General features: G+C 40.1%; 1 protein-coding gene across 4 annotated transcripts in view; it reads right to left on the bottom strand.

Moving 5' to 3' along the window:
• The window catches only part of KCTD16 (potassium channel tetramerization domain containing 16), a 230,354-nt gene extending 212,442 nt beyond the window's left edge, over positions 1–17,912 (bottom strand). The window contains exons 1-3 of one of the 4 annotated variants that reach the window (XM_045183998.2): positions 17,827–17,912; positions 16,442–16,519; positions 14,930–16,063 (exon numbers count right to left, since the gene is read on the bottom strand). In XM_045183998.2, the coding sequence (XP_045039933.1) occupies positions 14,930–15,761 (832 nt within the window). In that variant the 5' untranslated portion in view covers positions 15,762–16,063; positions 16,442–16,519; positions 17,827–17,912. Of the gene's footprint in view, positions 1–14,929; positions 16,064–16,441; positions 17,354–17,826 lie in introns of those variants that run through there. The other 3 variants (XM_045183999.3, XM_045183997.3, XM_024575270.4) reach the window with 3 other exon arrangements.
• Positions 17,913–25,610: the final 7,698 nt, after the last annotated feature.

The raw sequence follows: 25,610 nt of genomic DNA, 5'->3' as shown, positions 1-25,610 counted from the left end.
TTCAGCTCCCACTCAGCACTACCACTGATGGGGCTCCCATAGGGGTTTGCTTATATCCATTTGGCCAGTACCTTCAGACATAAGCGGATGATCGTTACACAAGCGGAGAAGACCCAAGCAGTGCAGGCACTGCAGTCCCACTAAAACCTGTCTGCTTATTGTGACCATCAGTGTCTGAATGCTTTAACAACTTTCTAAGTAAGCATCTAATCCCCTTCTTCTTTGGTGTGGTTACCTTTCCTTAAGAAGTTCTCTGGATGTTCACTCAGGCTCATATAAAATCTGCCTTAATAGCAGACATCTAATCAAGCACCAGTCACTTCATATGTCATGTCATTTGCTACTCAGTGTCCTATGGGGTAATTAAATAGGTCCGCTATTCTTATTATACAATTGAGGTACCAGAGGGTTGCAGGGGTTAAGTGACTCATCAAAGCCAGTTTTCTGCTATTGTCTATACCTTCTATCCTCTCTCTCAGTGTTTAAGTTATTCTTTTCTTCTTTCCCTTCATGCATGTCTACTATAGTAGCCAGAAATTAATCTCCCCTTAAATATACAGGGTCTGACAGAAGTAACACCTGTTTGAGTGTGGTTGGTAGGGTAATAATGTGAGTATTATAATTTATAGTTTTAATTTGAACATTTCACCTAATATGTCATATGGTATGCTTGAGTTTGATACTGTTATGTTACAGAATTACATGCTTATGATTTTGTAATAAAAAGGGGCGTTATTTGTGCCAGACCCTGTATATCTACACCTGTGTGTGGGGGGGGGGGTGTATGTAAGTGACAAAACTAAGATTTTTTATCCAGATAGGTCTGATGTTATCAGTGTATACAACCATATTTTCACTGTCTCTCATAGACTGCGTCCATGCTTAAAACTTAATATCAAGTAAAACTGGGGGCAAATTTTGTTCATTTTACATTTCACATTTTCTTGCTTTAAAATGTAGTGTTACAAATTTATGCATTCAATAAATGCTTATTAAGCACCCCCTGTGTTCAGCACTGTGGCAGTTACAGAATATGACTTCTTGTGCGTGAGACTGATGAATCCATAAAGTTAAAATAATAATAATGATACATACCATTTTGAGAATCATCATAAAAGGAGACTGCAGACATAATTATAAAGTGTCTTTAAAATGAGTTACCAGTCATCTAAGGCTATAGTGTGGCTCCTGGTGTTGCACATTGAACTTTCACAGGACAAAGGTTTGAATGGAAGAGAGAACTGAAGAGTTGAAAAGAAAGATATTGGTTCCCAGAGTAACTAAATCATTCACACAGCTATCACTGGGGAAAATCCCATTCAATGAGACATGAAATGATTGCTAACAATCTTAATATTCTTCTAAGTCATCCTGGGCTATAACTGTTGATGACTTCATCAGCCATCTAGTATTTTAGATATTTTGTATTTAGATACTTTAGTAATTTAAAGTCAGCAATGCATTAAAGACTTAAGCATTTTATCCTCTCTTAGCATTAACATAAAATCTAGTTTAATTTGCTGATACTCCAAGTTCAGATTAGAAGCCCCCTCTCCATTCTCATACCAGTTTACATTTGCCCATTACTCTAGACTGAAATTGCCCACTTATTAGTCTAATCTTTTCCTAACTATATGCTCCATGAGTAGATTGACCACATGCCACTTGTTCACAGGTGACCCTGGAACTGCATGCAATCCAGGTGCAGAGTGAGTATTCAATAAATATTTCTAGGAGGAGTGTGTGAGCCAATCACTGCAGAGCTGTAGGAAGCCAACACACGGAAGCAAAGGGCATAGCAAGGTCAAAGCAGTGCCTCACACTTACTCATGTGGACAGAAGGTAGCAAACATTTTTGGACAAGTAACTGAAGCTAGACCTCAGTTACTTGAATTTGCCTATGAAAGGAGGCAATTTTTTTGCCTATGAAAGGAGGTCCTTCTGATGAAGGAATGTCAAGATCTGTTAGAAAATAAGATGGGTAGCCCTGGCTGGTGTGCCTCAGTGGATTGAGTGCCAGCCTGCAAACCAAAGGGTCACTGGTTTGATTCTCACTCAGGGCACATGCCTGGATTGTGGGTCAGGTGCCCAGTAGGGGGGCATGTGAGAGGCAACCATGCATTGATGTTTCTCTTTCTTTCTCCTTCCCTTTCCCCCTCTCTAAAAATAAATGGATAAAATCTTTTTAAAAAATGAAAATAAGATACATACACACACGCATTTGTCTTACAGAAAGGTGCAGATGAAGGAAAGTGAGAAGGGCCTGCAGTTGGATCTGGGCACAATGTGAATCTCTTCCCTGGCTGACTGTGGAGAAGTACAGTACTAGGAGACAAAAAATTAAAAATAGAACTAAATGACCCAGCAATCCCACTTCTTGGTATTTACCTGAAGAAATTCAAAATACTAACTTGAAAAGATATATGCATCCCTATATTCACTGCAGCATTATTTACAGTAGCCAAGACATGGATGCAACCTGAGTGCCCATTGATAAGCGAGTGGGTAAAGAAGATGCAGTACTTACATACAATAAAATATTACTTGGCCATAAAAAAGAAGAACGAAGTCATACCATTTGTGACAACACAGATGGATGTAGAGGGTATTATGCTAAGTGAAATAAGTCAGAGAAAGACAAATGCCATATGATGGCATGTATATGTGGGACCTAAGAAACAAATAAACAAAACAGAAAGAGACTCACAGATAAAGGGAACACACTCATGGTCACCAGGTGGGAGGGTGTTGGGGGTGAAAAACGTGAAGGGATTAAGAAGTCCAAATTGGTAGTTACAGAACAGTCATGGAGATGTAAAGCAGAGCACAGGGAATATAGTCATTAATATTGTAATAGCTATGTATGGCGTCAGGTGGGTACTAGACTTATGGGGGGGCACTTTGTTAAATTATGTATGTTATACCTGAAACTAATATAATATTGAATGTGAACTCTAACTGGAAATTTTTTGTTCTTTTTTTAAATATATTTATTGATTATGCTATTACAATTGTCCCATTTCCCCCCCATCACTCCACTCCATCCTGACCACCTCCTCCCTCCCACATTCCCCCCCTATAGTTCATGTCCATGGATCATACATATAAGTTCTTTGGCTTCTACATTTCCTATGCTATTCTTACCCTCCCCCTGTCTATTTTCTAATTACCATTTATGCTACTTATTCTCTGTACCTTTCCCCCCTCTCTCCCCCTCCCACTCCCCTGTTGATAACCCTCCATGTGATCTCCATTTCTGTGGTTCTGTTCCTGTTCTAGTTGTTTGCTTAGTCTGCTTTTGTTTTTGTTTTAGGTGTGGTCATTAATAACTGAGTTTGCTGTCACTTTTACTGTTCATATTTTTTATCTTCCTTTTCTTAGATAAGTCCCTTTAACATTTCATATAATAAGGACTTGGTGATGATGAACTCCTTGAACTTGACCTTATCTGAGAAGCACTTTATCTGCCCTTCCATTCTAAATGATAGCTTTGCTGGATACAGTAATCTTGGATGTAGGTCCTTGCCTTTCATGACTTGGAATACTTCTTTCCAGCCCCTTCTTGCCTGTAAGGTCTCTTTTGAGAAATCAGCTGACAGTCTTATGGGAACTCCTTTGTAGGGAACTGTGTCCTTTTCTCTTGCTTCTAAGATTCTCTCCTTCTGTGTAATCTTGGGAAATGTAATTATGATGTGCCTTGGTGTGTTCCTCCTTGGGTCCAGCTTCTTTGGGACTCTTTCTGGACTTCCTGGAAGTCTATTTCCTTTGCCAGATTAGGGAAGTTCTCCTTCATTATTTGTTCAAATAAGTTTTCAATTTGTTGCTCTTCCTTTTCTCCTTCTGGTACCCCTATAATTCGGATGTTGGAACGTTTAAAGATGTCCTGGAAGTTCCTAAGCCTCTCCTCATTTTTTTTTGTAATTCTTGTTTCTTCATTCTTTTCTGGTTGGATGTTTCTTTCTTCCTTCTGGTCCACACAGTTGATTTGAGTTCCAGTTTCCTTCCCTCACTATTGGTTCCCTGTACATTTTCCTTTGTTTCTCTTAGCATAGCCTTCATTTTTTCATCTAATTTGCGACCAAATTCAACCAATTCTGTGAGCTTCCTGATTACCAGTGTTTGGAACTGTGTATCTGATAGGTTAGCTATTTCTTCATTGCTTGGTTGTATTTTTTCTGGAGCTTTGATCTGTTCTTTCATTTGGGCTTTTTTTTTTTTTTTTTTTTTTTTTTTTTTTTTTTGTCTTGATGCATTTGTTATGTAAAGGGGTGGAGCCTTAGGTGTTTACCAGGGAGGGGTAAGGGTGGTCGCTTTGCTGTGATGCTGCATGTGGGGGAGGGGCAGAGAGGGAGCAATGGCTCTTTCTCCACTCTCTGCTGGCTCTCAGTCACTCCCTCTGCTACCCACAATCAAATTGGGCCCCTCTGGTGCTGATTTTCAAGTGGGTAGATGGGCTTGTGCACACTCTAGGCCCCTGTGGGTCTCTCCAACAAACTCTACTGTGATGCTGGGAGTTTCTCCTGCTGCTGCCTCAACCCCCATGGGTGTTTTCAATCAGAGGATTGAGGCTTTATTTCCCCCACGCTGGACCCCTGGGTTGCGTGGTCTGCTTCACTCCCCCGCTGTTCCTCCCAGTTTATCTATGCGTGAATGTGGGGCCACAGGGTCTGCCAGCCGCAGCCTCGCCTGCCCCATTCCACAATCCGCCACCTCGCTGGGTCCGCCAGCCGCCTTGCTGCGAGTCCTCCCCACCCTGGCTGCCTGTCTCCGCCCCTCCTACTGGTCTGGATGAATGTTTCTTCTTTATATTCTTGGTTGTCAGACTTCCATGCAGTTCAATTTTCTGTCAGTTCTGGTTGTTTTTTGTTTTTAAATTGTTGTCGTCCTTCTTTTGGTTGTGCAAGGAGGCACAGTGTGTCTCCCTATGCCTCCATCTTGGCCGGAAGCTGAAAATTTTTTAAAATTAAAGCACTTGGTAAGTGAGGAAAAAATATCTTTATTCTTTGCATAAAGATATATTTTTATCCACCTCAACTGAAAAACCCTAAATAAAGTACTTTATATAATAAAGCAGGTCCTCAGTAAATGTGAAACAATCAGATCTTTTCAAACAAATATTTTACATTACTGAACCCCCATGGGCCTAAAAATGGACTTTAAAATATTGCAAGTTTCACACATTATAGCATCAATCATTACTGCTTCATGACACAGGAGTATCTATCCAGAACAACCAGGCAGAGCTGCTCGTTTTCTAAGGCATACTTTTCTTACACAAACAGGATTAATACCTTCCTATTTCATTGCAGCTTGACAAATTTTATAATTCTACACAGGTATCCCTCTGTTTAAAGGAAAAAAAAGATATTTCACCTAGTTAGCTAGAAAGTAACTTAATGAAAAATGAAATCTATTTTCCATTTGCACTACAGTGCAGATTTGCAGGCACAGGCCCATAAGAAAATTTCTGTACCTGATGTACCTGAATGCTTAACTGGAAGAAAATTAGCTATGATGCTTGACCAGTGATTGATGTGTTTTGCATTGCAGGCCAGCTCCTTTTCTGTTTGGAGTATTTTCAGAACTCTGCAATGGTTCTCCAAGCCTAGAGTGTTCCCTTAGTTTTAACTTTATTCCTCTGCCACCTTCTAACATCCATGTGCCCATTTCCCCTCTCCCAGCTACTGGAATTTCTCTATGGCTCCAGGTCCTCCTTTAAAGAAAAGTCACCATTACAAGAACCTAGTTATCCTTTTCTCTATTTAGTTGTTTAGTAGTGTTAATCTGGAGAGTCTACAGCGTTTTCTTAAACAGTATACAATCATCTGAAAGTCTCTTAAATGTGCTACTGAGTTAGGTATAATGGGTCGCCTCCTATTTTCACCAGTGTAACTAGTTCATTATCGCATTATAGCAGATATACTCAGAATAAAAGGTCTCTATAAATTAGGGTGGGGAAATTACTAGAACTTTCTGCTTTGGAATGGGACAGAGGACTAAAAGTAGAAAAGTAAAAATTTCATCATGTGGGGCAGTTTCTGTTTGTTTGTTTGTTTCAACATGCATAGAATCAGCAAACTGGACAAAGTATCCAAGAGGACATATTAGAAAGAATCAGATAAGTAATTAGGAGGACCCACGGGTGTCTCACCCACGCCAGTATTTGTTACTACGTACTAACACTTCCGTGGCACTGACTGGGTGCCAGGCACTATCATGAGCACTCGATACCTATTAAGCCATTTGATTTTCACAACAACCCTATGAGGCATCCCCATTTTAGAGTGAGCGTACTGAGGCACAGATGTAATATGCCAATGATCAAATAGTTAGCGACTCAACCTCAGGCAGTGTAGGCTCCAAAACCATGTTATGCAGCCTCTGACATAAATAAATGACCATTACTGTTTATGGAAGGGAGCGAAGGAAGAAGTGGAATCCTTCAGCAGTAAGAAAATTAAGAAGGTGATTTGGTCACTCTCACTGCACACTTTGCATTCTAGCAGGGTTCTTTTCCCACTGGGGCTCTTATCTCCACCTTGTAGTACTTTTCTGAATCCTGCATCCCTACTGGGTTAGTCCTTAAAGGAGGCCGCACAGTTTCTATGTGCTCCTGCTTGGGTGAACCAACTAGAAGGAGACTGCTGCTCATGTTTTTCTCAGTTCCCTTGAGCTAGAATCTCTGCACATGTGCTAAAAGCAGAGCATCTTTTGGTGAGAACTCCAGTTTGTATTCACGTGCCCACCCAGCCCAGTACCAGAAGCATGGAGTGGTATTAGGAGATACCACTGTGCCACTACTATTATTTAATGGACCGTCACACTGCCACTGCTCTTCCATTCTTCTGTTAAGAGCTAACGTGATGGCATAGTCAAGGCAGGGGCATCACGACCACAACAGAACTCTGCAGTGGGCATTCATTTGTTGTCCTTTTGAGAACTATTTTTGGAGGATGTACATTTTTGCCAGGTACTATGCCAGGCATTATGATGAACATGACAGACACAGTTCCTTTCTTCCCAGAGCTTGCAGTCTTCATGTTGGAGAGATAGTTAAATAAGCAAACATGATATAGTATTATCTGTGTCATGGTAAAGAAAAATAGGGATGTATGGGGCAAAGATAAGGGGTGCCTAATCCAACTACAGTGACTAAGAAAGGCATCCCCCCCCAAAAGTACCCTCCATAGCGGGTCCTGCAGTATTTAGCTAATCAAGGCAGGTGAATGAAGAATAGGAAACATCACATACAAAACAGAAGAAGCAAATGTGAAACAGCATCCAGGAACTGAAAGAAGTCATGGATACCTGAGGTTAAAAATGCAAGGGGCAGGATGACAACAGAAGACTCAGGAAGGAAAGCAGAGGTCATTTCACAAGGGGCTGTGGTGCAGAGCAGAGTCTGTATTTAGATTTAAGGTCAGTGTAAGGCAGGGAAGAACTGTAGACGGCGGAGTGACATGGTCGGGCTCACATTACAGAGATCTCATCATGTTTGTAGTAGACAGAAGAGATCCAAAGGGAGCACCACCAGATATGAGGTGGAGAGGAATATTTAAGGGTCTTTACAGTCATGTAGAAATGCTGGTGGTCTGGGCCAGAGTAGCATCAGTGGAAATTAAAAGAAATGAATGGACTTGAGAGAGAAGAAGAAGAACCAATAGGACTTGTCACAGATTGGAGAATAGTGGCTGGGGAGAAGGAAGAGTTAGGGATGACATCCAGGTTTCATTCTTCCCTGGGCAACTGAATGACTGAATTGTCATTTATGGAGATAAAGAACACAGGGAGAGAAGCAGTTTGGAAAAAAAAAAACAGATGATGAGCTCAGTGGAGCATCAACATAGTTGAAAGAATCCAAAAATACAAAATTAGAATAGCCAGGCTGCAACCTTCTCCAACCAAAATGATTCCTCCCCCAAGTGCAGACCCAGTGCACACATCTGGGCAGGCTCACTGCATCCTGATGGTAGCCCAGTCTAATGATGACCCTGGCAGTGGAACACTAGCCAGTGCATGAATGACTGGGAAGACAAATAGGGGTCTATTTTATTGCTTGCCAAATCATCAGAATCAACTTGGACAATGCAGACAATAAATAGGTCCCAGCTGCTACTTATCTATATGATAAATATTTAAAACTAACCATAAAAAGAAATCCTTCCCTTGCCTTCATAGCACAGAGCATTTCAATCTGCCAAAGCAAATTACATGTGAACTTCTCATCACTCATGAAGATTTCTTACCAGAAATGATGAACTTGAATCTGATCAAGTCCCTGGAATCTAGAGTTTAGATATAACAAATTCACAGAAAATACAGGGGTCAGAAAAATATGTTTATGGTATTACAGAGATCATAGAGGTGAATCAATGAGACCCAGAATGTGGGACATTCAACATCATAAACAATTTGGTTTCTTCAAACAAATTGGAAAAGCGAGGTAAGAAAAGGGGAAAAAAAGGGAGAGATTAAAAGATATTTAAGATATACATATTATCACTTTGTTGCATGTAAGTTACATGCAATTTTTTTTATTTTTAAAGAGAAAAAAATAGCAACCAAAGGTAACAAATGGAATTTATTTGGGTCTTGACTCAAACAAGCCAACTTTAAAAAAAATATTATGAGAAAAGCAAAAATTTGAACTAGATATTAAATTAAAGAATTACAGCAAGTCCTCAAATAACATTTTTTCAACATCATTTTGTCATGATGGTGATGAGATCCCACAGGAACTTAACTCTTGTTTATATCAATTAGTCTATGGTCAAGTTGGTTTTGCTACACATTTCAACTAAAGTTGTAGAACTTATCTATGATATTAAGTGAGGACTCATTGTATTAATTTTGCATGTGATAATTGCATTATATTGTGTTATTTTTTTAATTCATTTTATTTTGGAACATATAATATTTGTAGATGAATGAAATAATAGGTGTATGAAATTTGCTTCAAAATAATCTAGTGCAGACAGGAAGGAAAGTAGGTAGGAATAGATATGATGCAAGATTGGTCTTGTAATGATAATTGTAATTATTAGAGCTGGGTGTCTTGACATTTGGATGCATATAAATATTTCTGCACTAAGTTTTTTAACTGACTTGCCAAGAAATCCAGTACTTGCAGAAAGCTACAGCAAAGATCAAAGAAAAAGAGCAACAGTCAGTTATGATGCAGAAATGAGCATTCATCTATCAATTTCTCAAGGAACTTTTTTATGCATCAGACTGACTCTCTCTCCCATGCAAGTCACTCCTCTCCACACTTTGTGCCTGGAGGTCTTCCAAATGGAGCTTTGTGGCAAATTATCAGCTATTTCCACTTCTAATCCCTTTGTTAAAATTCAAACTTCATTTGACTATCAGGAGTATTTGGTCTTCTCTTTCCAGTTCTGTTCTTTTTTCTTTTTAAACATATCGAGGCCCTTGAGGCAATCTCAGAGACCTCCCTCTTCTAGCCACATGTAGACACTTCTCTTGCTGATAAATTCATTCAGTGATGCTACAAGTGTAGGGAGAAAATACTTCAATCACCTGCCACAAGATGGGCTTAGTTGATACATCTTGTTCAGCATGACAAAAAATATATATATAATAAAATATTTAACTAACATTCTTACATCACTGTTAAATTGAGCCCAATGCTCAGAGCACAGCATCTTAAAAACAAATGAAGAAATTGCACCCACCACCCTTGTCCTTTATCATCACCATTACCATTCAATATCTGCCCAAGCACAGGTCTAAACTGACTTTGTGATGAAGATTCACACATACATTGTGCTATATATTTTTTGCTTTTATTTTTTTATTTTTTTTTTAGTTTTTATTGTTATTCAATTACAGTTGTCTGCATTTTCACCCCATCCCAGCCAATTCCACCTCCCTTCCCCACCTCTACCCTCCCCCTTGATTTTGTCCCTGTGTCCTTTATAGTAGTTCCTGTAAACCCCTCTCCCCACTATGCCCTCCCCATTCCCCTCTGGCTATTGTTACATTGTTCTTAATTTCAATGTCTCTGGTTATATTTTGTTTGCTTTTTTCTTTTGTTGATTATGTTACAGTTAAAGGTGATTGTGCTATATTTTTAAATTATAAATTAAAACACGTCAAGCCTTAAGAACACTACCTTCTGGAAACAAGGTCACCTGATCCACAACTGTTAAAAGGTTTCTTATGTTAAAAAAAAACAACACCTGAGAAAGTAACATCATGCCTGAAAAGTATTCTAAATATAAAGACAGAACAGAATTTTACTGGCAACAAGTGTTGGTTGGAGCATACACAGAATGAACTTGAAAGCAGGAATGACTAAAATGTAGGAAAAGATAAGACAAAATGTAGGTAAGACAAAAGTCATCGCAGAAAGAGATGTCCGTGATGGTAAAGACCAAACCTTCACAGTTTTGACTACACTGGTTGTCTCATTCTGAATGTGCCAATATCATATCCCTATGGGAAATAAATTGAAGTTATCATTGGTATCTTTCAAGTAACCAGGAGCAAAAGAGCTAGAATCATTTCAGGACAGATGCATTTCCACTTGTTTTCCTATAAAAACACACCCTCTTATTGAAGCTTTTAAAAGAATTTTTCAATTAACAGTTGACATTCATTACCCAGAATTCCACTTCTGGGTATTTATCTGAAGAAATCCAAAACAGTGATTCAAAAAGATATATGCACCCCTATACATTGCAGTGTTATTTACAATATTCAAAGTATGGAGGCAACCTAAGTGCCATGATGAGTGGATAAAAAAGATGTGATATATTGAATACATACACACACACATACACAGTGGAATATTACTTGGCCATAGAAAAGAATGAAATACTACTACTTATGACAACATGGATGAACCTAGAGGGTATTAAGCTAAGTGAAAACTTGGAGAAAGACAAATAAATACCATACGGTTTTACTTACTGAAGATTTAAAGTCTGTGTTGGATTATTCAGTGGCCGGAACCATATATTCCTTCCCAATACAAGGCCATGCCCTTGAATTCTATGAGAAATCATTTCCTGATCTACTTTTCTACAACCCTCCATCTCATTCAACAGCCATGGTCACATATATTGTGTAGGTAATGCAAGTTAGAGACTTTTGTGGCAACAACCCTTTAAATTTAAGGAATGAAGTAAAGAGAAGAAAGGTTAAAATGCTCCTACAAGAAGCAATTGTGTTGAAAAGATGATCAGTGTCTATAATTCACAGAGTAAGCATCCTATGAATTAAACTCCTTGCTTGCGGTTGTGTTATCAGGGTTCTCTGAAAGGTAAATACCTTTCAATCTGAGTGCTTTCAGGCATTTGTCTGAAGTAACTCACTCATGAGTAGGATTAAGGAAAAGTGCATAATTCTCTCCAAACAAGAACAATCTTCCTACTCTCTCTGGGACTGGAAGATGGCTCTAAATAAGAGGTTCATTTATTTCCATGCACCTGTGATTTTGTTCCTAAGTGGTATGAATGGCTATTGAGTATCTGGTTCAAAAGCAGGACTTCTCTTTTGCAAATTACTTGCTCCCATTTCATTTACAGGTGATTCAAGAAGGCATTCTCTGATGTTTACGATATTGCCTTCTATAAAACACTTGAATAGAAAAGAAGTAATTATTTAGCTAGTTGGGTGGGAAAGGAGGAAAGGTACGTTTCTCATTGTTTGAAATTAAAACAAAGGAATTATGTAAAACACTGCATGAGGCAGTCCTAGGATGAGCATTTTATGTTCCCATATCACATTTTCTTGGTTGCTAATATGTGAATCAAAATCCATAGCATCTCACATATCATATTTTGGTGTGTAAGCAATGTAGACAAAAACATTTCTTACCACCCCTTTAAGCACACAGTACAGACATCTGTTGACTTGACTTGTTCATAATCCTACATTAGCACTCAGTCAAAACTATATGATGATGATCATTAATTCTGTGACTTCAACTGGAAAAACAAAAGTTGCCTTAGGTAAGACTTGAGAGTTGAATAACCACCTCTAATACTCTAGCTATACCTCAAGTTTTTATCTACATGAAGATAAAATGAGATAAGAATCTAGCCTGTTAATAATACAGGGAGATTTTGGTCTCCCAATTGTCCCTTGAAAAACTTGGGGGAAATTAGGTAAACAGGGAAAGAAGCAGTCTCTCCCCATAACTGTCAGCCACTAGGTGCAATGTATTAATTTTTTTTTTTTACTGTGATATGGATTCAGGCAAAGCAACTCTTCATTATCCCTGGGATTTTAGAAGAGTCTCATTGCATGGAGTTTATTCCTCAGGTCTTAGATCTAAGGAGTTTCTCTCTCTCTCTATCTCTCTCTCTATATATATATAGATAGATAGATAGAGATATATAAACATATATAGAGAGATATATACATATATATGTATATATGTGTATATATAAAGTTTTATGTATAAAATGTATATATTTATTACTATATAATTTATATATTATATATAAAATTTAACAAGTTTATATATATTTCATATATTTGTTATGTATTTATATATAAAAATTTATATATTACATATATACATGTATACGTACATATATTATTTAACCTAAGAAGAAGTCGAGTTGCTCTGCAAAGAGCATCTTTGTGTGTGTGTGCCAGTTAGTTTTTAAAGGATGCAGGGGAACTACCTGGGATGCACACTGCCTTTTCGAGTCTAGAAGGCTAGGGCTCCTGCCTTCAGCCCTCTGAGCTCTCTGTTCTGCTTGTGTACACTGCCCTGGGGCTCTGGAGCCCTTGGTGGGACTCCATGGGACCAGCACTGGCTTGCCAAAGATTGCATATAGTCAGCTTTAGAGCACCTCCCAATAGTTTCAGCCCATTAACCAGAATACAACAGCTTGATGAATTAATGCTTATATAGGCACAGTTGGCAGCTTCTAATTAAATAATTATGGCTAAGCAGCTGCAAGGAAGCTGTTACACACCCTAGAAAGCCAGCTGTCAGTTTTGTTGGTCCTAAGACAGAGGAAGAGTTAACCCCGAGCTCTGGATGTTAGGCACAAAGAGGAAGTATATCATATGCAACATACATCCTGTGCAATATAAAGTTTCTGTGTATTTGTGCTAGCCTGTCCTTGGAGGGATGGAGAGCAAAATGCTCCTCAGCAACCTCTCAACAGTCCAACAAAGCGAGAACAATTATATGATCAGGAGAACAGAGCCCATCCAGAGGAACCTAACAAGGGCACAGTGTTAGATGCATGAGTCTTTGATGGACACAGAAATGACACTGAGCTAGCAGGCAAATACATTTCAGGTTCCAGGCCTCATTTAGATGAACAAGGGATTAGAAATCTATCATGGTCTTTTGGGGGGGTAGAGCTAGTATGTTTATTTGGCTGAAGCATTTTAAGATGCTGTTTTCAAATATAAATTGGAGAACAAGGTAAATATCACAAACCTAGATTTGAACTCCAAGGTACATTTTTTCCAAAAAGCGAGGGGAAGATATTTGTCCTACAGGATCACAGATAATGTCAGATTGCTCCACAGAAGGCTAAAAAGCTAGAGTCTTATCTCTATACTAGTGGGAAATTTACCAGAAGGAAGAACAGTATCTGCAACTGCGCTCCAGCACAGGGGAAGACATAGATTATAGATAAAGGCCATAGATAGGGTTATTGGACCAAATCATGCTTGTTACTACACATCAATACACTTCAGAACTAAGAGCTGATTGCATGTTTCTCCACAGGCTGTCCTTTCTATACAACCCACATGACTTCACTTCTAAAAAGCCCAGTGTGTGACAACTCAGTACAGAACAACTTGACTTCCCACTGACCAATTCACCAAGGTTCCCAGCACCATCTACAAAGGAATAAGTACAACTGTAGGCGAAAATGAGTCTAAGAAATTCATTTGTACCTTTATGTTTAAATAAATTCTGGCATTTCAACCCCTTAAATGTATGGGTTTGCCTTAAAATAAGAGAGAAAATAGAATGTTAACAATGGGAACATATTTTTTACGGAATTCACTTCCCTATGCCCAGGTCCTAACTTCAGCAGTTAAATCAAGCACTAAACTTTATGACTGATTTACTGCCCTCCTTTCAAAGGTCAATGACTTATAATTCATCTAAAATATGCCATTTCCTAAAAGAAGGCAATCTGTGCTGAAAGTTGTCATTTAAGCAAATGGACTGACCTCTAAGAAACCGAGTTAAAAAGCTTCTGCACAATAGTTTCCTCCCCTTTTTTCCCTTTTATGTCAGTAATTCTATCACCTCCACCTCAGCTAACTAGATGTTTGCGCATGATTGACAAGTCTCAAGGATCTAGCTCCTTTTAGATGGATCTTAGATGAAGTCAGCTTAATTAAGTCTGCAGTGCAACTCAAGAGTACAAACTACTAAAGAATCCTGGGAGGGAGAAAGGGGGTCTTTCGTCAGTCTATACTGCCATCTAGCCAAAACCACGTCATTCAGTACAACATCCACTTGTGTTTTCAAAGGCCCTGATGAAAGCAAGTCTTCAGCAACCAGCTTAATAGACCCCCAAAGTTCAGATAAAAAAATAGACAGCAGTACTTTATGCACTCTGAGTCTACCAACCTCCATGGAACAAGGGCCAAGTTCTAATCATCACCTTACTTCGCAATTCAATATCTGGCAAACAGATACACATGTCTGTTTTCATCTCACATAATACCTATACCAATATCATTTGCATCTTGTGATTTTTGAAGCCTTTTAATATTCTGTGACTTCAACTGGAAAAACAAAAGTTGCCTTAGGTAAGACTTGAGAGTTGAATAACCACCTCTAATACTCTAACTATACCTCAAGTTTTTTAAAAAGTTCCTAAATAATATTCCTTAGACACTGAACATGCAGACCATACACATCTGTGAAGAGAGTCAGTGCACATAAAAAACAAAACCGGCCCTTTGCACTTACGGTAGAAGACGTATTCAGTGTAGCTTGACCAGATCTTGTCGTCTGTATATTGGTTGACAAAAGATGCTGTCACTGAGGAGTTACAGGCCACCATGTGGAATCCACACTCTGACAACATATCAAAAGCCTTTTCCAGATGCTTGAATTTGAGATAAAATCTGGAGGTGTACCTTTCTGGGGCCCGGTCAGGGTCTCTGCTCTCATTCAAACTTTCTCCAAAGACCTCCTTTGCCAAGGAAATCCTTCCACAAACCAAAATCCGGGGAACTCTCCGAAACTTAGCATCTGCCTGCCCCTCTCTGCCCATGGTGCAGGACCCCCTGTAACCCACAGTAATGAAACCCCACTTGCGGTCACCAGGGAGCAGTGAAGAAGGGGGGCAGATTCTTGTTTCGCTTCCTTGGGAGGCATCTTCAAAGTCACTATGGCAGAATTCCTCCGGGCTTTGCTTGATTTCATCAGGGGTCAGGAGTTTGACCAAGTCTGGGAGCTGGAAGTACTCAGCTTCCCTTTTCAGTCTTCCTCTTTCTGGAAAGTGATCAGGCAGGACCACCTGCCTGTCCCTGAGATAGTCCAGTATGTAACGAAACAAGAATCCATCTCTGTCAATGAAAAACCTTCCCTTGGAGTCCTTGGCTAGATCGTTGGCCGTGTCTCTCTTTGGGGAAAACATTTTCCACAGAAGGGAGTGCGGGATGCTTATTAATGTGGAATGGCGAGTGAAATAAACTTGTCCCCCAACATTCAGCTCCATGACCTCAGGGAAGGAGTTGGGAACTGTGGCCCCTTGTTCTCGAGGATAATAACGACTACAGTTTCCACTCAGAGCCATTGTCCCTTTCTTTTCCTCCTCCTATTTTGATTTGAAGGTACAATCCAAACTCACAGCCTTATCCTTTACATCAACTTGTTAGGGAGGGAGAAGGATGCTAATGTATTAAAAACGACCGCTGCTTAACGCCCGTATTTTTCCCCAAGAAAACAAAATTTAGAAGAGTCCACAGGTGAAGTAGCTTAAACCCTGGCTGGTAGTAGGCTATTACTTCATGGAATATAATCAACTCATTTCCATTCGATCTTCCCCCAGGCTCAGTAGAGAAGGCAGGCCAAGTCCCCAGTTACTCAGAGATCTGTCTAAAGGAAAAAAGAGAAAATTATTTCCTCAAATCCAGTATGAGTCAGAAAAAGAGAGAGCTGCTGGAGAGGGGAGAGGAGAGGGAGGGAGAGGGAGGGAGGGGGAGGGAAGGATACAGGGAGGGCTTGAGGGAGGGAGATATTATTTTATATAAGCAGTCCTGAAACTACTGATTTCAGCCTTTCTCCAACGCAGTAGCTTATCTCAAGCTATTTTGTGTCTACGTTTATCCATACGTCTCTAACTCCAGCAATTAGTATTAAAAACATTTCTATTTGTATTTCTGCATTTAAAAGGAATATGCAGTTTTCAGCTTCTAAAAGGGTTGTTTTTTTTTTTTCAGCTGCACAGGAAAATCAATAAACCTCAGAACTTACCTTATTGAGTGCTGGAAACTCAGTCCTGGGAAGAAATACCCATCTGCAAAGCAGTCAGAATGCACAGCCACCTTGAGCCTATTAATGAAAAGTGCCGGAGAGGTGTGCTCTTAGAAAAGATTATATATTTATATAAATGTATATTTGTATGTATGAACGTATATATTCACTTTTAATCTCGTTAAAGCAAGTCACAAAAAAGTTAAACGGTGGTTAGTGGTGATTGGGTTGAACGGCAGAGAAAAATATTCAACCAAAGCGTCTCCAGGAAGGTAAAAAAAAAAACCAAAACCTCAGCAAGAATCCTTAAAACAGAACAGAGTTGCAAGAGATATCAGGTCTCAGTAGCTTTTCAGAAAGCCCAGACGCAGGAAGAAAGACAGAGGTGCCTTGCTGGGGTCCCAGGTAGCCATCCCACCTGCCGGCAACGGCGAAGAGGCTCCCATGTTCCCAGCCAGGTGGGAGCTGGTGGGAGCCGTTGGGAGCCGTTGGGGGCCGTTGGGAGCCCTTGGGAGCCGTTGGCAGCCGTTGGGAGACGGTGGGAGCCCTTGGGAGCCGGCGCCGCCGAAGCACGGAGATGCGGGCAAGTCCTGGGTTCTGGCTGCTCGGGCGGGCGACGGAGCTGGGCGGTTCCACAGTTCCCAGTGCAGTTGGACTGCTGTTGTTTCAGCAGTGCAGGCAAGAAACCATCCAGGGAAATGACTATTACATCATCTTAAAGGAATATGGCTTGGAGAAAGCGGAGGCAGCTCCGAGTCACGTCCTCCTCGGTGACACGTTGCCGAGACTGCACGGGGCCGCCGCGCGGGCCGTGGGCACGCGACTCCCAGGCGCGCGGGGCTTGGGGCAGGGACGCCGCGCTGCGCCGCCGCTTCCCTCCGTGCCCGGCCGGGAAGTTTGTAGTTTCCCAGGGCCTTTGCTTAGTCTTTTCTTCTCTTTATGCCTCCACTGCCTACCCCCGACCCCGAAACAAGCTCCAAACCAGTGAAGAGATAAACGCAAGTGATTCTTCACTTGAAAAATCTACAAACCAACCCTTTGCACAGGCACTGAATATCTGCTGAAGGGCACATTTCCCCTCTAAAGCTTGCTCTTTTTTTTTTTTTTCCTTAAACCACACCGACTGATCCCAACGTTCAAACTATAAATTAGCTGGTGTTTTGGTGTTTTGATTTTTTTTAACCAAAGGGGATTAAACCATGTTCTCTCAAACACCCTCCTCTTTTTTTCCCTCCTGCTCCATCCCTGTGACACCGCCCCCAACAAATAAGTAAATAAATATTTGCAGTCTCTCCGGAATTCATGCTTTTTCAAAAGAATACATGAAGCACTGATACCCTCAGAAAGCTCACAGTTTACACCACTAAGTCATTATCTTAACTTACCTGTTCGAAATTGTAACCTGCAATCTTTCTCTGGGGCCGTTTCCTCACTGAGCATCTCCTTGGGTGTGCAGCCGCGCCCGCCCTCCCCACTCAGCTTCAGAGGTCTCTGGTGGAAGACACGCCTGCTACAGTTTACTCTGGTCCCAGAGGACTCCCTTAAGTGCATCATTAGAGTTTCAGGAAGGCATTTCCAGGGCAACCTAATCCACTAACAAAGTGCTTCCAGTTGATCCTGCCAGTCAACAATGGCCCAGCCAACAGCTTACAGTAAGTCAGCCATTTCCCCTTTAAAACCCTAGCGTCCTCGGACTCCCATTCTCAGTGAGAACACAGTACTTCATCTCTGAATAATATATGTGAGCCACACTCCATCTCCCAAAATTGCTACTTAAAAAAAACATAAACACCAAAAATGGACAGAAAAGTATGAGTTAGATTTTATGGGATACATGTGTTTATTGCCAACTCTGATCTCAAGACTTAGCTTGCATATGGACGCATCAGCGGGATGAATTAATTTCTAGTTTAACAACATTTTCTTTCAGTGACTATCAGGTTACCAAACACATTCAGAGTATTAGCTAGCACTCTTAACACCTGATTATATTTGACTTTATTCCTTTAACCCTATTACCTGTTCTGGCCTCAATCACTGGGATTTTAATGCTGGACCAATCAAGGAAATGGTTATTTGATGCACTTATATCGCCATCTACTGTCCCTAAACTGGCAGTATGGATCTGTATCTGGCAGCTTAGCTGGGCCAAAAGTTAGATCTTTTTCTTTTGACTTTAAAGTTTTTGTAGTGGCTTGAGTATTACCGGAAACACTCTGTTCACCTTGATAACAAAATAAACATTTCATTTCCACCAGGTCAAGGAAAAAATAAGTCTGAATCCATGCCATTGAGTATTGGGTTTGGTTGTAGTTAAAAATAAGCAAATGTTTTATTTCTGACAGAGTAGGCCAGCCAGTGTACCACGACATGAGCTTTGGAGACTGGATATTAAAATATTCTAGGGACAGTTTAAGAGGAAGTGAAAGTTGGGAGTAAGAAAAACCACAGCCTTTTAAATCAAAAGGAACTTGAGGAATGGAAATCACCATCTTAGAGAAACTGAAGACCAGAGAGAGAAAGCATTTCCACGGAATCACACAGCCATGGCATAGCGGGGTGAATTTAGACCACTGCCTGTTCAGTGTGACCAATGTCCTCTTTTTAACCTTATATATCCTAGAATAGGGATAAAGAAGAGACAACATTAAAAAAGGAAAGAAATTAAGATTACTACACATTTGAGAACCAAAAGAGTAAGTCATTTAAAAAGACTTTCGTATTAAGTTAGATTGCAAGGCTAAAAAAATTTACAGTAAAAAAAGAGTATTCTGAAATTCAAAAATGAGGAGCTCTGATCATTGATCTGGGTTTCATAAGTTATGCTAATTTTGTAGACTGGTTCTTAACCATTTTTGAAGAATGGACTGCTCAGAGAATCTTTTGAAATCTAGAAAATTAACATAAGCATAAAAGTTTGTGTTCCATGTCTGGGCCAGAGGCTCAGGAAGAGCTGTAGAGAGAAGAACCAGGGACTCACCTTTTCAGCAATCTGCAAATTTTGACCATGAGCTTTCTCTTTGAAATGTAGTTACATATATGCTCTCTGAGACACACTCTAAGGATTGGGAAAAGAAAACATTCACTAGATAACCTTCACCTTGTGACCCCTGGTTGGACCACACAACCAGAATTTGTATTTTTTAATAACCACTGTAAATATCATTTTCTTTGCACAGTATTGCTTTACATTATTCTGTGCTAAAATGTTCATTTATTTCAGTAAAGTGTGTAAAAATAAGCAACTGTTTTCACTAGCCCCCTTTAGGTATACTTAATTTTTAATCTACCTGAAGCCTCAAAAAATGGAAAATGTCTGGAGAATGCCTCTCTCCCACCTTTTTGAGAGATCGGGGGCTTGGTTCAAGATTGGTTAACATCCTCTGCTCTGTACTGTTTCTTGTTCCTTTAGTGTTGAGGAGGTAAACAAATGAGAAGTGAGATTAAAAAGATACAGCCTTGAAGGAAACAAAAGCAATATAACACATAGATTTGAATAGTGCTGGAGTAAGCAAGCGTGTCTCAGGCAGGTTGTCAGTAAGCCTGGCTGCTGGGCGCCTTAACAAGAGGCAAGAAGCCAAGTCTAGGCTGTAAGCGTATTCCTGTCCTTCGTGTCAGCAGATAACACTGCTAGTGTCATGATTCTCTTCCACCATCTCTCCACCGAAACACTGTGGGATGCCACACTGGCCCAAAGGCTAAACATACAGCAACAGATTTCTCTTAAGGGCAGACCAAGGAAGAATGTTCCGTCCTGTGATTAGTAACAGTCAAGCCTACATAGCACATCAAGACACACCACAGGTAAATTGTGGAAATCCTAAAATGTGTCCTAACTTGTTTCCTAAACAGGCTAAGGACCTCCTGTTCCCCATTGTCACACACCCCCATAGCTGAATGTTGAAGAGTACATTCTCAAAAGGACAATTTTAATTTTGGAACAATGAGATCACTTCCCACATTCTCACCCCCAACCCATCTTTAAGACTCCTCTTCCCTGGAGCAGAGACAGCTTTTATGCTGTCTTTGTTATCAGGGAGGGAGGAAATTGATCTCCTAAACTAACTCATACTAAGATGCTGTACACTCACTGTATTAGGCGCCCCAAGGATTCCCATATTATCATTATAGCTACTGGAGGTGGAAGGTGTGGCCTCAAGCTCTCTCAGCAGTCATTACTCCTTCCAGCTGCCTGGCTGGCTGTGTAACGTTGACAGGAGACTCAATGTCTCTGAGCCAGGGTAAAATGGAGGCCATAAGACCCGACTCCCGGGTGTGTTGTGCGGATTAAATACTTTGATGCATGTAAGACCCCCTGGCACATTCCCTGGCTCTAGGTGACTGCTTCGGAAAGACCAGTAGTATTCATGACAACAGTAGAAGTAGCGAGTGGTACAAATAGACTCAAGTGAAGGCACGAAGAAGTTACAGAAGATGTCCAAAGACTGAAATTCAGTTCTACTTCTGAAATCATTACTCTTCCCCGCATGCAACTTCAGTTAAAGATGGTTGCTTATTGTAGATGTATTTGTTAATAATGTGGGGAGGGATTTCAGACTTTGGCAAGGAGATAAGGTAGCAAAATGAGAAACTGAGAACAATCAGTTCCATAACACTAAAAATGAAAATGCCACTGCCTTCTGCCAGACAAGGTTACATTTCTGGTGTCTTTTCATTCTTTCCACATGGATTTATGAAGTGCCTGGGTTATGTCCAGCACAGTGTTAGGTACTTAAAATACCGAGTTCTATACAACCTCTGAACTCAAACACCCACATAGGAATACATATCAACTCATACTCAAAATCCTATCAATGGAAGGCAAAGATTAAAAATTCCTAGATTTTTGAGCACTGCCTCTTATTTGCAGAAAGATACCTGCTGCTGTGTTCAGCTATTGGCCTTATACAGTTCTCATACTATTTGGACAAACCACTTGGCCTCAAGTGGCCTCTGCTTCCATGTCTATACAATGAAGTTGTCTCCTCTTACAAAGATACTGTAACTGATGGCAAAATGAAGATAAAATATAGCTGTCAAATCTCCAGGGACATACTAGAAAGTAATTTGTTAGGTAAGAAGCAGAAAAGAAGGCAGAAAACAGCAATCTCTCTCATTACATAAAGCCTTCCAAGGAAGAATTTGAATTAGACTTGTGTAATCTTAAAGTTGGAAGAGGAGAGAGACCCTTTGGGATCATCCACTGCAGCCTCAGATCCACCTAAAAGTCTGAGGTAATAGCAAACATACAGTGCAGTCATTTCTCTTATGGTCTCTCCCTGAAAATAGTCCTGAAAGCTCATGAAGCATGAATAGTACCTGAAGCTGTTTGCATCATTGCAGTGCTTCTGAATGGAAGCTGCAGAGTTAAGTTCTGCCAAGTGAACTGTCATTTTGGGAGCTGAGCTCCTGTATGTTTTTTGTGCTGATCTAAAAAGAAAGTTTGGCTATTCAGGTATGAAGGTGACATCATTGACTATTTCATAGGGTCTAAGATTGTGTGTGTGTGTGTGTGTGTGTGTGTGTAGGAGATGCACATATTTCTGTAGCAGGCATACACGTGTGTCCACCTTTTAGGCTTCTCTTCAAAACAAGGAAACTTCTAGAATAACTAGTCCAAGTCAGGAGTACACAATTTGGCCATGAAGGTAAATAAAACCAACTGGCACACACAGGGTGAGGCAAAAGTAGGTTTAGAATTGTTCGTATGGAAAATGATACAATAATTCATAAATAATAACACAAGAATGAACTTTGTTTCATGAACTCACAACTGTAAACCTACTTTTGCCCCACCCTGTGTGTGTTGAAATTGGACAACAGCGTATGGATGGACTGTGCGAGCAGGGGGTGGGCTGCACGGAGGAGGGCAAAGGGGGAAAAATTAGGACAACTGTAATAGAATAAACAAGAATAAAAAAAATGTGATCCTCATTGGTATGAAACCTAAGCAACAGGAATACAGACTCTTTTTCTCAGAAAGGATTGGCCAATTAGAAAAAAATGGAATCAGTTGCCCAGTTATCGAACAATCGGTTCCAGTAAATGTACATGCTGCACCGTGTGGTGTTCTTCACCACTTGATGCTGGTTACGGACAGTGTGTTACACATGTTGGCATAGTTCTTATCATGTTTGCTATGTAGTATGTAATATACCTCTTGGTAAAGGAGGAGTGTAACTTGTAGACCAGTAACTTTTACACTTTTATCTACTACCTAGGAAACAAATGGCATCTTTGTTGTCATTCCAAAATATGAAAGTGTCAAATCAGAGTAAGCTTAGGTATTAATTTCAAAAAACACTTATGTAAAAAACCATCAGTCAAAAATTACAATAATATATCAGTGGTGTCGAGAGTGCATTTTGATTTTTTCCCAATAGTTTTATGCATGTATAAGTGGAATTTATTAAACCTTCAGAAGCAACTTGCAGGAAATAGAGCTTAAAAATCCAGGTTATAATGAAAAGGAGCAGATTTTAGAATCAGGCAGAGCAGGGTTTGAAAGAGGTACCTACCAGCTATGTGATGACAAACTGATTCCTTTCTCTCTGTGAGGATTATCTCTCTGTGTACATATTATTAGAAATAGAAAGACGCACTGTGCAGGACTGAGGTAAGGGTCAGAGATAATGCTCTGAAAGTGCCTGGCCCATAGCAATGTTCAATAAGTAATGGGCAATGTGATTATATTTATGCTTGGCTTGATCACCTCTTCTGTCCCTCTTCCCCTGCTTTCTGCCCATACCCCATGGGCATTTGTGAATGAGTGGATGGGAGGGTACTGTACTACTCATTCATGCTGGTGATAAGACTGGTCCTTTTTCTGAAAGTCTGCTTCTTCTTGCTGGGAGGGGAATAGGAGAAAGGAAAGGGATGCGGAGAACTCTGAGCACATTTGTCCTTGGAGATAATTAGTTCATTTTCCTGTGTTAGACATTAGCTATACCTTTCAAAGATAAATGGAGGAAAATGAATGAACGAGCTGACTCATTAAAAATATTTCCTATCATTTTACAGTGATTCAGCACAGTCACTGTGCTGTAGCGATTGTAGAAGGCATTTTTCACAGCTAAATCCAAACACACACTTGTAGGTTAAAATGACTTACCAGTGGCATCTGCACATGGGGAAGAGCAGGAAGAGAGAAGAACAAAGACCATATGACAAATGGAAACATTTAGCTCAAATAACAAAACTGAACTATTTTACCAGAAGACTTGAGAAATCAAAGTTGGGAATTTCAGATATGCTCCAAATACCATTTGGCATTCAGATGCCTTTTCCCTTGTCTGTTGAGTTATTTACAAAAGATCCATGGGGCAGGAATTGTTTTTCACTCATTTTGGTATCCCAGGTATCATGCATTCCGGCATCCGGGAAGTGCTCAATGAATGTTTTGCTGAATTGAATTGCAGGAACAAGAGAGTATCCTCAGAATGGTCCAGGACAATGATATGTAAGAAGATGACATGGTCACGTCAGAGCGTGCTGTTGGTTGAGAATATGTAGTAGTTAATTTCAGTTTATTTCTCAAAACAAGGGGTTCTCCTTGTGAGCAGGGACATTTTCACTTGGTCACGTCCCAGAGAAAGGAGCTGACTGCAAAACCCAGCCTTTTGTAACACCACAGCCGAGGTCATTTGAGTGCCCAGTGTGAAGTCTAACCAGAATGGAAAAAGGAAAGGTCCTTAAAAGAAGCATCCTTAGAAGAGTAAGGAATCAAAATATCACCAGTTTCAAAATTTCACTGACACTAGAATTTTAAAATGCCCATGACTGCATCTGTGGCCAAATAAATTAATGAAATTAACAAATAATTCTGCCAGACATTTTCAAACACATTATCTCTTTTAATTCCCACAACAATCCTCAACTATTGGCATTGTAGGGAGAATAAAAGTCCTCCAAAAGGTTAAGTAATTAACAACTGGTCACACCCAGCCTGCCTAATCTCAAAGCCCCCTTGTAACTACAAGAAACTTATCTAGCAATAAAGTTCCTTTTATTGACTATCCTAAATAGGTCCCCAATATTTGAATTTGACATCACACAGAACCAGGAGCAACAACATATTCCTATCATAGATCATCCTATATCCCCAGTCCTAGTTCAGTGCCTAGAACAGAGAAAGTACTGCATAAGAATTTGTCAAAGGGTTGTTAGAACAAACAAGCGAATGAGTGGATGGGTGGATGGAAGGATGGATGGATGAATGGATGAATGAATGAACTATCAGTTGGGATAATGGTATCCAGAAATTTTAACTGGATATAGCAAGAGTCTGATCTCATGTGGCACGTCTAATTTTCTTTACTCCTGAAATGTTGGTCTAAATAGAAACATGATTCCAAAGATGAAAAAAGACATTTGTAATCACAGCATTACAGAATTGGCCCTTCATGAATCCAAAAGGATAAGTAATATAATTTATATGTTTTATGTTCCAGAATTTAGAAGCTTTTAGAAATTAACTGCTTTTGAGGTAAGGCTCCCTTAGAACAATAAAATCCTATGTTTTTAAAAAGTGTTTAGATGCTAAAAAATATGATTTACTTAAAAATTATCTTGCCAGGCAATCCTAATCTGGCTATTTTAGGCATAAGTCACTGTGTCCTTTCTGCAAGTGTGTGTGGAGTGGGGTGGGGGTTGGAAAGCCAGGTAATGACTGGTCTACACAGACACACATACTGGGCACAATATTTAAGGGGCCAAAGCACATAATTCAAACATGACTTGGGAAACATCACTCTGTTGCTGTGTAATGCACATTCGCGCAGCTTCTGCCAAGGAAATTGCATGTTACCTGTATAGACAAATGATCGGAGCCTCAAGCACATCTCACAGTTACCCTAGGGTCTCTCGAAATGACAGACTCTCTTGCAATGTGTGGTTCCAGTGGCTGCCAAAGGATTTCAGGCACTTGTCTGAAATGCAGCCAATGTTGTATATCTTCCTGATATACAATCTGATAAATCTCATTGCTATTCATCAGGAAAAACCATGCCTATGAACAAATGGGTGGGCCCCCAAATGATTTATGTATCTGATAGAAACTGGATTCAATCTGGTGTCTCTTGACCAGCCCCTTGAATTTTTCATATACTTAAATGAGATTTTGAGAGTAGTTACATACATCTATGTTGTTAAAGTGCCATTATACTGGACA

This window comes from Desmodus rotundus, chromosome 10 (assembly GCF_022682495.2).
Source record: "Desmodus rotundus isolate HL8 chromosome 10, HLdesRot8A.1, whole genome shotgun sequence".
In the NCBI taxonomy this organism is placed as follows: Eukaryota; Metazoa; Chordata; class Mammalia; order Chiroptera; family Phyllostomidae; genus Desmodus; species Desmodus rotundus.
This window is presented reverse-complemented; position numbering and strand designations above follow the sequence as displayed.